Genomic DNA, 12,329 nt, shown 5'->3' on the forward strand with positions numbered 1-12,329 from the left:
CCCCGGTGCCGAGCGGGACAGATGCCCTCCTCCTCCCCCGCCCTTACTCTGAGTCACTTGGCAGGAACAAAGTGTTTCAAACAAAAACTTGGCGGAGATTCTGAACCGGCGCCAAAATAGTCAGGACCGGAGTGCTGATGGGAGGGAGCGAGCAGCGTTCGCCGTTCGTCGTTTATTTGGCCAGGATTACACCCCTCAGCGGCGAAACCGGTACCGAATAACCCTGCGGGACACACGGGCCATTGCCCGCTGGGGCAGAGGAACCGGCTCTGCCCGGTGTTCCGTGGCACCGCGGCTGAACGGAGAGGCCGCGCTCCCACCCATCCCAGCGGCGCAAGGCTCCGGGAACGCGGGTGGAAGAACAGAACCCCATGGGCACGGAGCCGGGCCGGGTCAGAGGCACAGCGAGCGAGCGCCGGGACCGGAGCGGGGCCGCCCGGGACACCGGCACCGCACGTGGGCACCGGGCGGGCGCGTTCGTCACTTCCGGGGCGGGGCAGCTCACAGGAAGTGGGTGTTACCGGGTAACTGTTGCTTGGCAACGGTGCCGCGGCGCAACCATGGCGGACGACGACCTCTTGCCCGTCGTCTCCTTCGGGAACCTTATGAGCGAGGGGATAACCCTGAGCCGGCGCGGCCAGCATGACAAGGCTCTGGGCTGCTTCAATGACGTGAGGGCACCGCGCTCCGAGGGCACCGAGATGCCCACGGGCGGGAGGGGCCTCGGGGGGGGCCGCCCCGGCGGGTTCGGTTCGGTTCAGGCGGGGGAAGAGGCAGCGGCAAGAGGAGGGGATACGGAGGGACGTGTGACCCAGACGGGGCAGTTCAGGGACAGGGCAGCGCCTGCAGCAGTTGTGAAAAACGAGAGAAGACTCTTCAGTAAAATCCTTGTCGTTTTATCTGTCGCTATAGGACACGCAGCTTTTTGATGGTAAAAAGAGACCTTTTAATTTCTGACTCCAACATTTATAGATTTCCAAAAGTGACAGTGGATTGGAGGGTGACAGTGCCACCTCTCCAATGACACTGGACAAATGAACAGTCCATCAAATTTCTCTTTTTCTATCAAAGAATGGAAAACAATAAGTTATTTACATAAAGTGTATAAGAAAGTTACTTACAAGAATGTAAACATCAGAAAGCTTAGAAAAACTTAAAAAATCAGGACAACATTTATCCTCATCCATCATCACGATCCACGTGGGAGCTGTGGCATCAAATACCTGCATTTGTGTATTTGTGGTGTTGTGCCAGCACTGGTGACATGTCCAGCACTGGTGACATGTCCCTGTCTGTGGTTCCAGGCCCTGAAGCTGAGAGCAGGAGACAAGCACTGCCTCATCACCCGCTCCAAGTGTTTTCTGAAACTTGGAGACACAGAAAACTCCTTGAAAGATGCTGAAGCCTCACTCCAAATTGACAATACATTCTATGAGGTAACCAGCTGAAGGGGTAGGAGAGGGGGGTGGCCAAGGATCCGTGAGACCCTGCAGGGTCTGAGGCAGAGCTGTGAGGAAACTCCAAACCCTCCTGAGATTTCTGGTGCTCTCAGAGCTGTTGAGATGCTCAGGCACCTGCAGGTGTGGGGTTTGTGTGTGCAAACTGTGGCAATGTTCCTCACTCAGGGCTCACCAAATGTGGAATTTGCAGACAGCCCCAACAAGGGAAGAGATGAGAATCTTGACTCCATGTTTCACAAGGCTGATTTATTATGTTATGATATATATTATATTAAAAGAAAATGATATACTAAAACTATACTAAAAGAATAGAAGAAAGGATTTCATCAGAAGGCTTGAAAGGAATAGAAAGGAATGATGATAAAATCTTGTGACTGACCAGAGAGTCCGAGACAGCTGGACTGTGATTGGCCATTAATTAAAAACAACCACATGAGACCAATCAAAGATGCACCTATTGCATTTCACAGCACCAGATAACCACTGTTTACATTTAATTTCTGAGGCCTCAGCTTCTCAGGAGAAAAGATCCTAGCAAAAAGGATTTTTCATAAAATATGTCTGTGACAGCAAGCTGTTACAGCCCTGGGCTCTCACACAGGAGTTGCTTGAGATCCATCAAAATTTTCCCTCATTTTATCAATTTCTTCCCCTAAATGTCATTTTAGGGGCTTTACCAGAAAGCAGAGACCCTGTATGCCATGGGGGACTTTGAGTTTGCACTGGTGTTTTACCACCGAGGCCGAAGGCTCCGCCCTGACCTGCACAAGTTCCAGCTGGGCATCCACAAGGCTGAGGAGGCCATTATCAACTGCATTGGGAGTAAGGAGTGTCACTTTCTGCCCCCCATGAGCCTGGACAACGCTGTTCAGGGCACAGCTGGTGACAAATCAGCTCTGCAAGTGACCCAAGAGCCCCACGAGCCCCACAACAGAGCCTCTCTGCTTCTGGGTTCTTGTTCTCTGTGGCAGATAAATCCAGAAGCACCACAAAGAGCCAACCCTGCTCCTTTTTTTCTTTTGTTCTTTCTTTCTCCTCTGAATGCTGTTCACACACAGTGCCTGATCCCTTTAGTTCTGTAGGTAAATCCTGACACTCCAGTTTCCAAAATCATCATGGAAGCTTTCCAGAGAATACAGAGCAGAGCAGCTCATCTAATCCGTGACCTGCCTGTGGCCTCCCAGTACACGAGGGGAGCTGACAAGGAAATTGGAAACACCCTGGAGTGCCAGGACAAGGGGGAATGGATTCCCACTGCCAGAGGGCAAGGTTGGATGGGATATTGGGAAGAAATTCTTCCCTGTGAGGATGGGGAGGCAAAAGATCCTAGCAAAAAGGATTTTTCATAAAATATGTCTGTGACAGCAAGCTGTTACAGCCCTGGGCTCTCACACAGGAGTTGCTTGAGATCCATCAAAATTTTCCCTCATTTTATCAATTTCTTCCCCTAAATGTCATTTTAGGGGCTTTACCAGAAAGCAGAGACCCTGTATGCCATGGGGGACTTTGAGTTTGCACTGGTGTTTTACCACCGAGGCCGAAGGCTCCGCCCTGACCTGCACAAGTTCCAGCTGGGCATCCACAAGGCTGAGGAGGCCATTATCAACTGCATTGGGAGTAAGGAGTGTCACTTTCTGCCCCCCATGAGCCTGGACAACGCTGTTCAGGGCACAGCTGGTGACAAATCAGCTCTGCAAGTGACCCAAGAGCCCCACGAGCCCCACAACAGAGCCTCTCTGCTTCTGGGTTCTTGTTCTCTGTGGCAGATAAATCCAGAAGCACCACAAAGAGCCAACCCTGCTCCTTTTTTTCTTTTGTTCTTTCTTTCTCCTCTGAATGCTGTTCACACACAGTGCCTGATCCCTTTAGTTCTGTAGGTAAATCCTGACACTCCAGTTTCCAAAATCATCATGGAAGCTTTCCAGAGAATACAGAGCAGAGCAGCTCATCTAATCCGTGACCTGCCTGTGGCCTCCCAGTACACGAGGGGAGCTGACAAGGAAATTGGAAACACCCTGGAGTGCCAGGACAAGGGGGAATGGATTCCCACTGCCAGAGGGCAAGGTTGGATGGGATATTGGGAAGAAATTCTTCCCTGTGAGGATGGGGAGGCCCTGGCACAGGTTGCCCAGAGAAGCTGTGGCTGCCCCACCCCTGGAAGTGTTCAAGGCCAGGTTGGATGAGGCTTGGAGCAGCCTGGGGTAGTGGAAGATGTCCCTGCCCATGGGAGGTGCAATTCCAGGGGATGGAACTGCATGAGCTCTAAAGTTCCTTCCAATCTAAACCATTCTGGGATTCCATTATTCTATGATCTACCTGCAGCACTAATGACAGAATCCATTTTGGGACCTTTATCCCTTTTATTCAAAGCCTGGAATGCAATGTGCCATGCTACCTCAGACTGGCCTCCTGAAATCCTGACTCTCCTCCAACTTTCATTGCAAAAGAGCAGTGAAACTGTTGACTCTTGTAACGAGCTCTGCTTTCACCATTCCTGGCTCAGACCACTGAGCAGCTCCTGGAGAGACAGAAAAGGCCAAGGACCTCGTGGGGTTTAAAACAAACAGAAAACTCATCCCTTTTCACTTAGTTTTTCTCTCAGCCCTGCCAGCAGGCGTGGACAGGACGTGTCCCAGTGTGGGGCACAGACACAGCTCACTCACCTGGGGCTGCCACCTCTGCCATGTGAGTGCAACACGTGTGAGGGCTCCTCTGGGGCTGCCAAACCTGTGGGGTGGGTTGGAGCCTATCCCTGCCCAGCTCCTGGCACACCCCACTCGCACCCCACACACATTCCCAGGTAGGCCAGGGCCTCCCTCTCCCAAAATTTCAAAACTTCAGCCCCTCCCCCTGTTAAACAGTGGCACCAGAGCCTGCAGCACTTTCAGATGGGATAGTTATTAAAAAAAAAAACAAAACAAACAAACCAGGGAAGGTTTCCAGATCTGGCTTGCTTTCCTCCCTTCCCGCTGCTTCCTGAGCTTAGCACAATGCTCAGGTATCATCACAGCTCCAGCTGAAATCTTCCCAGCTCAATATCCTGAGCCGAGAGCTCTGACCACCTTTGGACCCCCTGGGCTGCAGGCTCAAAAATGAATTTAAAAAATAGAAAACTGATACTTAACTAAACATAACTAAACTAATATAACTAAAAATATTTTAAACCAGTCAATAGCTGTGAGATGCAGGGAAACACGTGGATGTTTGAGCAGTTGGGAAATGCACACACATTAACAGGGCACATCCCCAAGCTGCTTCCCTGGCTCTGCTTCACCTGGGTGGGTGGAGACACCTGCCCCTGTGACCCCCCTGTGTTTGTGCTGCTGGTCTGGGCCCTGGGGCTGCTGAAGGGAATTCTGCAGCAGCCTTGGCAGCTCTGTCCTTCCCTCTGACCAAACAAAGAGCTGCTCCTCACTCTTCCTTCCCAGGATGCTGACAGATGGTGGTAAACACAATGGGCCTTTCCCCTAATCAGTGCACAAACCTTTAAAACACCTTTCCTTCCATTTCATGCTCCAGCTGTGATCCCCCAGAAGAAGCTGCATCCTTTTCCTTCAGTTTCCATGTACCCTGTCTGTAGGAATATTCCAACAGGAGCCCCTGGTGCTGTGTGAATTAAAATCCCAAGAGGAGCTGGTGGCATTCCCTGCTCCCAGAACACACCAACACCCCCTATCCCATGGGAAGGGATGAGAAAAGTGGTTGAAACTGAATGTTTTGTGCTTGGCACCTTTATGAGCATTTCACTCCCAACTCACAAATTTACTCAACTCAATTTTTGAGTATTTATCTCACAAATACTTGGTGAGAATTTTTACTTGGTAAATTTCTCACCCAGTGATACACCTACACTACTCTCTATAATCTATTTCACACTTTTGTGGATTCCAGTCTATCTTGAAGTCTGGGAAACTTTCTCCATGAATGAGGGTCCAAGTCAGAGCAGCAGACCCTGCACGGCTGCTGTGCAGCACTAACCCAGACTGCTCTGTGTTTGCAGATCCATCCTCAGTGAAGCTGGAGAGCAAGGAGGAGCTGTGCTTTGTGAGCAGGCAGGCAGAGGTACAGCACAGGGCTCTTGCTGGAGAAGCTTCTGGAGTTGTTGTGATGCAGAAATGGGCACCAGAGGAGGGACAGTCCCTGCAGGGACATGGCTGTGGAGCAGTGGGCCTGCTGAAGGGCCTCTTGAGCATTAAAACACACTGGCCTGTCATGGTTTGTCACCTGCTTCTAATGCAGGTCTGGCTCACCCAGACTTTAAAGGGGGAGGCACAAGGGCAGGAAGAGCCACCATAGAGGAACAAAACCTGGAATTTTTCTCCTCCAGCCCATGTCTGGGGGTGTTGCCAGCCACCCATCTAATGAGTAACAGCCCAGAGGTCAAAAAGGCACAGTGAGCTCCAATATTGACTTTGGGTTTACCTGATGTTTAAGGGTCACAGTTTTGATAATGGACACTTTCTTTATTGCTTCACTTTTGGGTGCTCCATTGCAGTAATGTCTTGTTCCTCTGAAAAGCCAGAACTAGTTCTTACCCTTTCTGTAACACCCTTGTGGTCCCCCAGGGAGCACAATTGGCTGCAGAATTTCAGTTGCTCATAGCCAAAGCATCTGGTGAGACACTGACTTTTTGCTTGTATTTAAAAAATAAGTTGTCTTATATGGAGTATAAACAGAATTCTGCTCATTTCCAGTGTTCCCCACTGATGTCCCTCAACTCCTTTTTTTTTTCTCTAGCTGCAGAGCAAAAAAGACAATCAGAAACAGCAAAACAAACCAAAGGACCAAAAGGATCAAAAACAGACCAAGAAACAGAGTCCAAAAACAGAGCAACAGCTTCTGGGACAGCTTTATGCTGACAAGGCATATCTGGAGAAGTTGCTCAAGGATGAAGGTGTTTCTCCTTCTCAGCACATTCTATTTTTCTTTCATCCCTTTTTTATTCTTCTTTATTTCTTTTCTTCTTTTAAATCCCGGTGACTCTTAGTTAATTATTCCAGAGCTCACAGTGGTGGGGACATAGGCAAGTGTTCTGCTCATGGGGCTGTGACTCCTCTGTGGGTTTGTTAAAAATGCTGTCAAGGTCAAGATGCAGGAATTGGAGAAGAAGTATCTTATTTTAGAAAAGGCACAAATATGATCCTCCTTTAGTCATATTTCTAGGGAGCTTTTCACCCAGAAATGGAGAAGTGATTAAGATTTGCTTTGCTCACAGGTTTAACAGTGTTGCCAGCACTAATTACACATGTGGGCAGTCTGGTTTGCAGGCAGGTGAAAGCCCTCTCACTTTCCATCTGCCAGCCTGATCCACAGCACTGTTCAAAGTGCCCTGTCAATACAGATGTGCCATACAGATGTTCTGTCCCAGAGTGCAGGTGCTCAGCACAGCTGGCCCCACTTACTGGGCCCCTTCTTGGCTCTGATGAACAGAGAAGGCAGCAGACACGAGGCTGGAACGCCAGCTCAGCTCACTGAACCACAGGGGTAGCAGAGTTTTATTGTATTTGTGGGGTGCCCTGATGAAGGAAGGAATGATTAATCTGACTCCATGTTCTCAGAAGGCTAATATTATTATATTATATTATATTAATTATATTATATTATATTAATATATTATATTATATTATATTATATAGAAAGATAATAATGAAAACTCGTGACTCTTTCCAGAGTCTCAACACAGCTTGACCCTAGTTGGCCAATGAGTGAAAACAACTCACAGCAGAATCCAATGGAACAATCACCTGTGGGTAAACAATCTCCAAACACATTCCACACGAGCAAAACACAGGAGAAACAAATGAGATAATAATTGTTTCCCTTTTTCTCTGAGGCTTCCCAGGAGAAAAATTCTGAGTGAAAGGATTTTTCAGAAAATGTGAATGTCACAGAGTTTATTGTTCGCTCCCCCATCACCTCAGCTCTGAGGAGCACAGGACACTTTCATATCTAGGACTGTGTCAGAACAGAAGAACATTCCCAATCAATTCCCCGCTGAGCTGCAGCTCAGGTCTGTTGATTCTCACCTCGGTTCTACCTTATGTTATTCCCAGACTTGATGCAAAGCAGCACAAGGCAGGGGGCCAAAGTCAAGGACCTGGTTTTGGATGGCATCTCCTACCTGAACCAGCGGCGGGACTTCTGGCAGCAGCAGAAGCCGATTTACGCGCGGGAGTACGAGCGCAAGGTCCTGCGGCAGGGCCGGGCGCGGGACAAGAAACAGAAACCATCTGACATTGCCAGAGCCATCGCCAAGGAGATGGAGGATATCGAGCTGAGTAGGTTCCTGGCTGGAGGCTGAGTGCCTCCCACTGCTGTGGGGAGCTCTTTTCCTGAGCTTTGAGGGTTAGCCACTTCACCGGGTCTCAATTCCTGAGTATCACAGAAACCCAAGATGGTTTGGGTTGGAAAGGACCTTGAAGTTCATCCTGTTCCACTACCCCTACCATGGGCAGGGACACCTTCCACTATTCCAGGTGGCTCCAATCCCCATCCAGCCTGGTCTGGAACACCTCCAGGGAGGGGGAATTCACAAGGCAGGGGGTCAAAGTCACGGACCTGGTTTTGGGTGGCATCTCCTACCTGAACCAGCAGCAGAAGCTGATTTATGAGCACAGGGTCCTGTGGCAGGGCCAGGCGCAGGACGAGAAACAGAAACCATCTGACATTGCCAGAGCCATTGCAAAGGAGGTGGAGGATATTGAGCTGAGTAGGTTCCTGGCTCTGGGCAGCTCTTTTCCTGAGCTTTGAGGGTTAGTCGCTTCACCAGGTCTCAATTCCTGAGTATCACAGAAACCCAAGATGGTTTGGGTTGGAAGGGTGTGGTATTTTCTGGGGTCCCCCATGGCAGGAGAGAATGAATCTGACTCCATGTTCTTAGAAGGCTAATTTATTATTTTATGATATTATATTATATTAAAGAATACTATACTAAAACTATACTAAAGAATAGAGAAAGGATACTTACAGAAGGCTACAAAGAATGATAATGAATCTCATGACTCTTTCTCCAGAGTTTGACACAGCTTGACTGTGATTTGTCATTAAGCTAAAAAAATTCACATGAAATTAATCAAACAACCACCTGTTGGATATGCAATCTCCAAACTACATTCCAAAGCAGCAAAACACAGGAGAAGCAAATGAGATAATATTGTTTTCCTTTTTCTCTGAGGCCTCTCAACTTCCCAGGAGAAGAATCCTGGGCAAAGAGGATTTTTCAGAAAATATGATGGTGACAGAGGGGACCTTGAAGTTCATCCCACTCCACCCCCCCTACCTTGGGACACCTTCCACTATCCCAGGTTGCTCCAAGCCCCATCCAACCTGGCCTGGGACATCTCCAGGGATGGGGAATTCACAACTTCTCAATGTCTCTGTGTCACACCCCAGTGTCCAACTCTGCTCCCTGTCCCCAGTGCTGGCCAGAGGTTCTGCTGAGCAAAGCTGCAGGAAAGCTGAACGTCTGCTGAAAAATATACAAGCCTGGTCAGAGAATGAAGTTCCCAACAAGTATGAACTGATTGGGAACCTCCACAGCTGCATTGGGAATGGCCAGTTGGCAATGGGACAGATGGAGGCAGCTTTGCACAGCCATAAGATGGATCTGGAATGTGCCAGGGAGCAGTAAGTTCTGGGAAGTTCAGGTGGGTGGAGAAAGGGGGAAATACCTCTGTGGGGGTGTTTTAGCATTAGGTAAAGTAATCCTCACCTGGGGGGTTTAACAGGGTTACACATTCAGCTCTGCACAAGAATTAGGGTGTGTGGTGAATTTTTATCTTCACTGTTTCAAAATAAGGAACCTGAAGCAGATTTTTAAGGACCCACAGCATAGGGCATATCAAAACCTCTTCTGTAGCAAAGCAAAAGAACATAAGTCCAAGTCTCAGCACTTTAATCTTGAGCAGGTACTTTCTTCTCAGGAAGATCAGGGTTGAAATTGCTCCAGTTTTCTGCTACATTTTGTCTTAAACTTCTTTTCATAGAGACTATTAAGCATGCCTTGAAATAAAGGTCTCTTCCAGGTGCACTTACGTGTCTGCACCAGACACATCCCACAGCTCTTCCAGCTGAACCACAGTAGAGGAAAATGTAGTCTTAGATGTAGCAAGAATTTGCAAAACATAGCAGAAATCATGGAACAGTGCCTTGAAGTGATTTGGGACTTTTTTGGCAGTAGTGCACTGAGCTTTTCAAATATCACTGAGTGGTTGTTTCTCATTTTCAAAAATCCTTTTGGAAATGAATGTTGGTTTAGGAAAAGGCTGCCTCTCTCCTGGTGGTCGCAGTCCCTAAGCAGGCCAGGCAAAGGCAGGAATTAGCAGGAGAGAGGGGAGGAGATGCCGAGTTTGGGACCTCGCTGAACCCGAGGTGCCGGGAAGGACGGGCAGTGACGGGCGGGCTGCACCCTCTGGCGGCTGCAACTGGAGACGCCGCTAATGACTCCTTAATTACTCGCGTTAATTACCCCATGATGGGGGTTTGAGTCCTTACGGTCCCTTCCCACCCAAACCGCTCTGTGATTCTATGACTCCCATGGCATTTATCTGCTCCTCGCACAGGCTTTTCCATCTCTAAGCTAAAGGTACGCAAAGAAGCATCTCACTGCTTCTGAAGATGAGAATGAGGATAATTTAAAAAAAAATTAAAGCCCACAGGGCTTTATTACAGAAGGAGCTGCCTGTAGCATGGAGCAAAGCTTGGTCCAAGCACAGGATCAAGGCTGGTGTCAGGGACCTGCAGACACACTACAGACACATTTCTGTGTCTTTGCTTTGAAAAACAGAAATCATCCATGAGTTGCTCCCACAAAGGGAAACAGAGGCAAAGAAAAGTGGAAAGACTTTCCCAAGGGCTGTCAGATTTGCACAAAAATTAATAATAATCAAAGGCACAGCTAAACCATTTCCCATGTGTCTCATGGGGTCAGCTGCCAGAGCTGTAGATAAAATCAAAAATCAACCTTGGCTTCATGACTTTCAGTCTGACCTGGGCCTTTTACTTCCTAACAATTCTCTGAGGGCATGGGGAGCACCAAGGGGACCATGAAGAAAAGCAGAGTGAGTGAGGAACAGGAGGATGTCAGTGTCACAATCCCTCTGTCTCCCTGTCCCAGCGCTCTGCCGGACGCCACGTCCCGGGCCCTGGACAACATCGGCCACGTGTACGCCCGAATTGGAAAGTTCCAGCAGGCCATCAACACGTGAGTACAGCCCAGCAGCAAAGGCATCGGGGGCTGGAGTGACCCAGGTTGTGCTTTTTCACTTGTGTGTTCTCACTGCAGCCAGGCCTGGGGAAATTTTCACATCTGAGCCTGTGATGGTGTTCACAGGGGTCCAAGGATGAGGAAAGAGATGAGGATCTGACTCCATGTTTCAGAAGGCTTGATTTATTGTTTTATGATATATATTACATTAAAACTATACTAAAAGAATAGAAGAAAGGATTTCGTCAGAAGGCTAGTTGAGAATAGAAAAAGAAGGAATCATAAAAAGGCTTGTGGCTCGGACAGAGAGTCCGAGACAGCTGACTGTGATTGGCCATTAATTAAAAACAACTCTATAAGACCAATCAAAGATGCACCTGTTGCACTCCACAGCAGCAGATAACCATTGCTTACATTTTGTTCCTGAGGCCTCAGCTTCTCAGGAGGAAAAATCCTAAGGAAAGGATTTTCCATAAAAGATGTCTGTGACATGAGCCCTTTGCTATCAAATCAGTGTTTGAGTTGTAACTGTACCCGGTGAGGGTTGGTAAAGGTTTCTCTGTCTTACTCTGCTTGAAGCTGGGAGGAGAAGATTCCACTGGCCCAATCCAGCCTGGAGAAGGCCTGGCTTTTCCATGAAATTGGACGGTGCTACCTCGAGCTGGATAATGCTGAAGTAGCCCAAGATTATGGAGAGCAGTCCCTGCAGTCAGCAGATGAAGAGGGAGATGTGGAATGGCAGCTCCATGCCACTGTGCTGGTGGCACAGGCACAAGGTAAAGATGTGGGCACAGGTTTTGCTCTCGTTTGAAAAGCTGCTCTGAAAACTTTCTAGGATTTAACAGCCAAAGCAACTGCTCAGATCAAGACTGGCTTGATTACTTCTTGCTGTTCTCCTGATCCTGGGCTAAACCAGCTGATATCCTTGTCTGTTCCAGTGAAATTGAAAGATTACCAGTCTGCAATCCTGAATTTTGAAAGGGCTCTGGAGAAGGCAAGGCTTATGCCCAGTGAAACTGCTCAAAATGGCATCATTGCGGTAAGGGGGATGGAGGAGGAGCTCTGGGCAGCCTCTGGGAGAAGCTGTTGTCCCAGCTGGGATAATCCAGCCAGTAATGCCAGAAAAATGCTAGGAAAGGATTTGGTAATGATAGCAAAATGATTTGGTAATGATAGCTAAAGAAAACAGAAAAATGTTGGATATGTAGCTGCATTTCTGGGGCTTTTATCAAGAACTTCGTCCCTTTCAGGCCTTGGATAACGTGAGCAAAAGCTTCATTGCAGAGCTGAACAAAGACCACAAAGACGGGACAATTCCCTCACATGAAGGTACTTGTTGTTCATGCCTCTGCACCCAGAAATGGGAAAACCCCCCACTCTCCTGTTCTGCACACCAGCAGCACATCAGAATTCCCACAGCACCCGTTTCCTTGCAAGTATTGAATTAAAATCTTGGTGGGAGTCTGGGATTGCTTCAGCTGCACTCCCAGGCCCGGCCGTGCCCAGCTCCCTGAATGTCCCCTGCAGGCTGGCCCGGTGTCACCGACATCCCGGCCCTGTCCCAACCCTGCTGGGGTTTGGGGAGGGTCCTGGCAGGGCGCTGTGCCCGCAGCCCCCGGGGCTGCTCCCCTCAGCCCCTGCCAGGACCTAGAGGGCACTGAGGC

The 12,329-nt window shown here is 48.8% G+C and overlaps 1 protein-coding gene across 2 annotated transcripts in view; it reads left to right on the top strand.

Annotated features, from left to right (window-relative positions):
- The first annotated feature begins 518 nt into the window (after positions 1-518).
- Positions 519-12,329, top strand: part of TTC25 (tetratricopeptide repeat domain 25) — a 12,691-nt gene continuing 880 nt past the window's right edge. The window contains exons 1-11 of one of the 2 annotated variants that reach the window (XM_005430729.2): positions 519-671; positions 1,305-1,436; positions 2,129-2,282; positions 5,461-5,522; positions 6,198-6,354; positions 7,514-7,738; positions 8,879-9,086; positions 10,576-10,662; positions 11,245-11,441; positions 11,604-11,704; positions 11,916-11,994. In XM_005430729.2, the coding sequence (XP_005430786.1) occupies positions 561-671; positions 1,305-1,436; positions 2,129-2,282; positions 5,461-5,522; positions 6,198-6,354; positions 7,514-7,738; positions 8,879-9,086; positions 10,576-10,662; positions 11,245-11,441; positions 11,604-11,704; positions 11,916-11,994 (1,513 nt within the window). In that variant the 5' untranslated portion in view covers positions 519-560. Of the gene's footprint in view, positions 672-1,304; positions 1,437-2,128; positions 2,283-2,938; positions 3,078-5,460; positions 5,523-6,197; positions 6,355-7,513; positions 7,739-8,878; positions 9,087-10,575; positions 10,663-11,244; positions 11,442-11,603; positions 11,705-11,915; positions 11,995-12,329 lie in introns of those variants that run through there. The other variant, XM_031065064.1, reaches the window with a different exon arrangement.

The sequence above is a fragment of the Geospiza fortis genome, unplaced genomic scaffold (genome assembly GCF_000277835.1).
Source record: "Geospiza fortis unplaced genomic scaffold, GeoFor_1.0 scaffold415, whole genome shotgun sequence".
Classification (NCBI taxonomy): Eukaryota; Metazoa; Chordata; class Aves; order Passeriformes; family Thraupidae; genus Geospiza; species Geospiza fortis.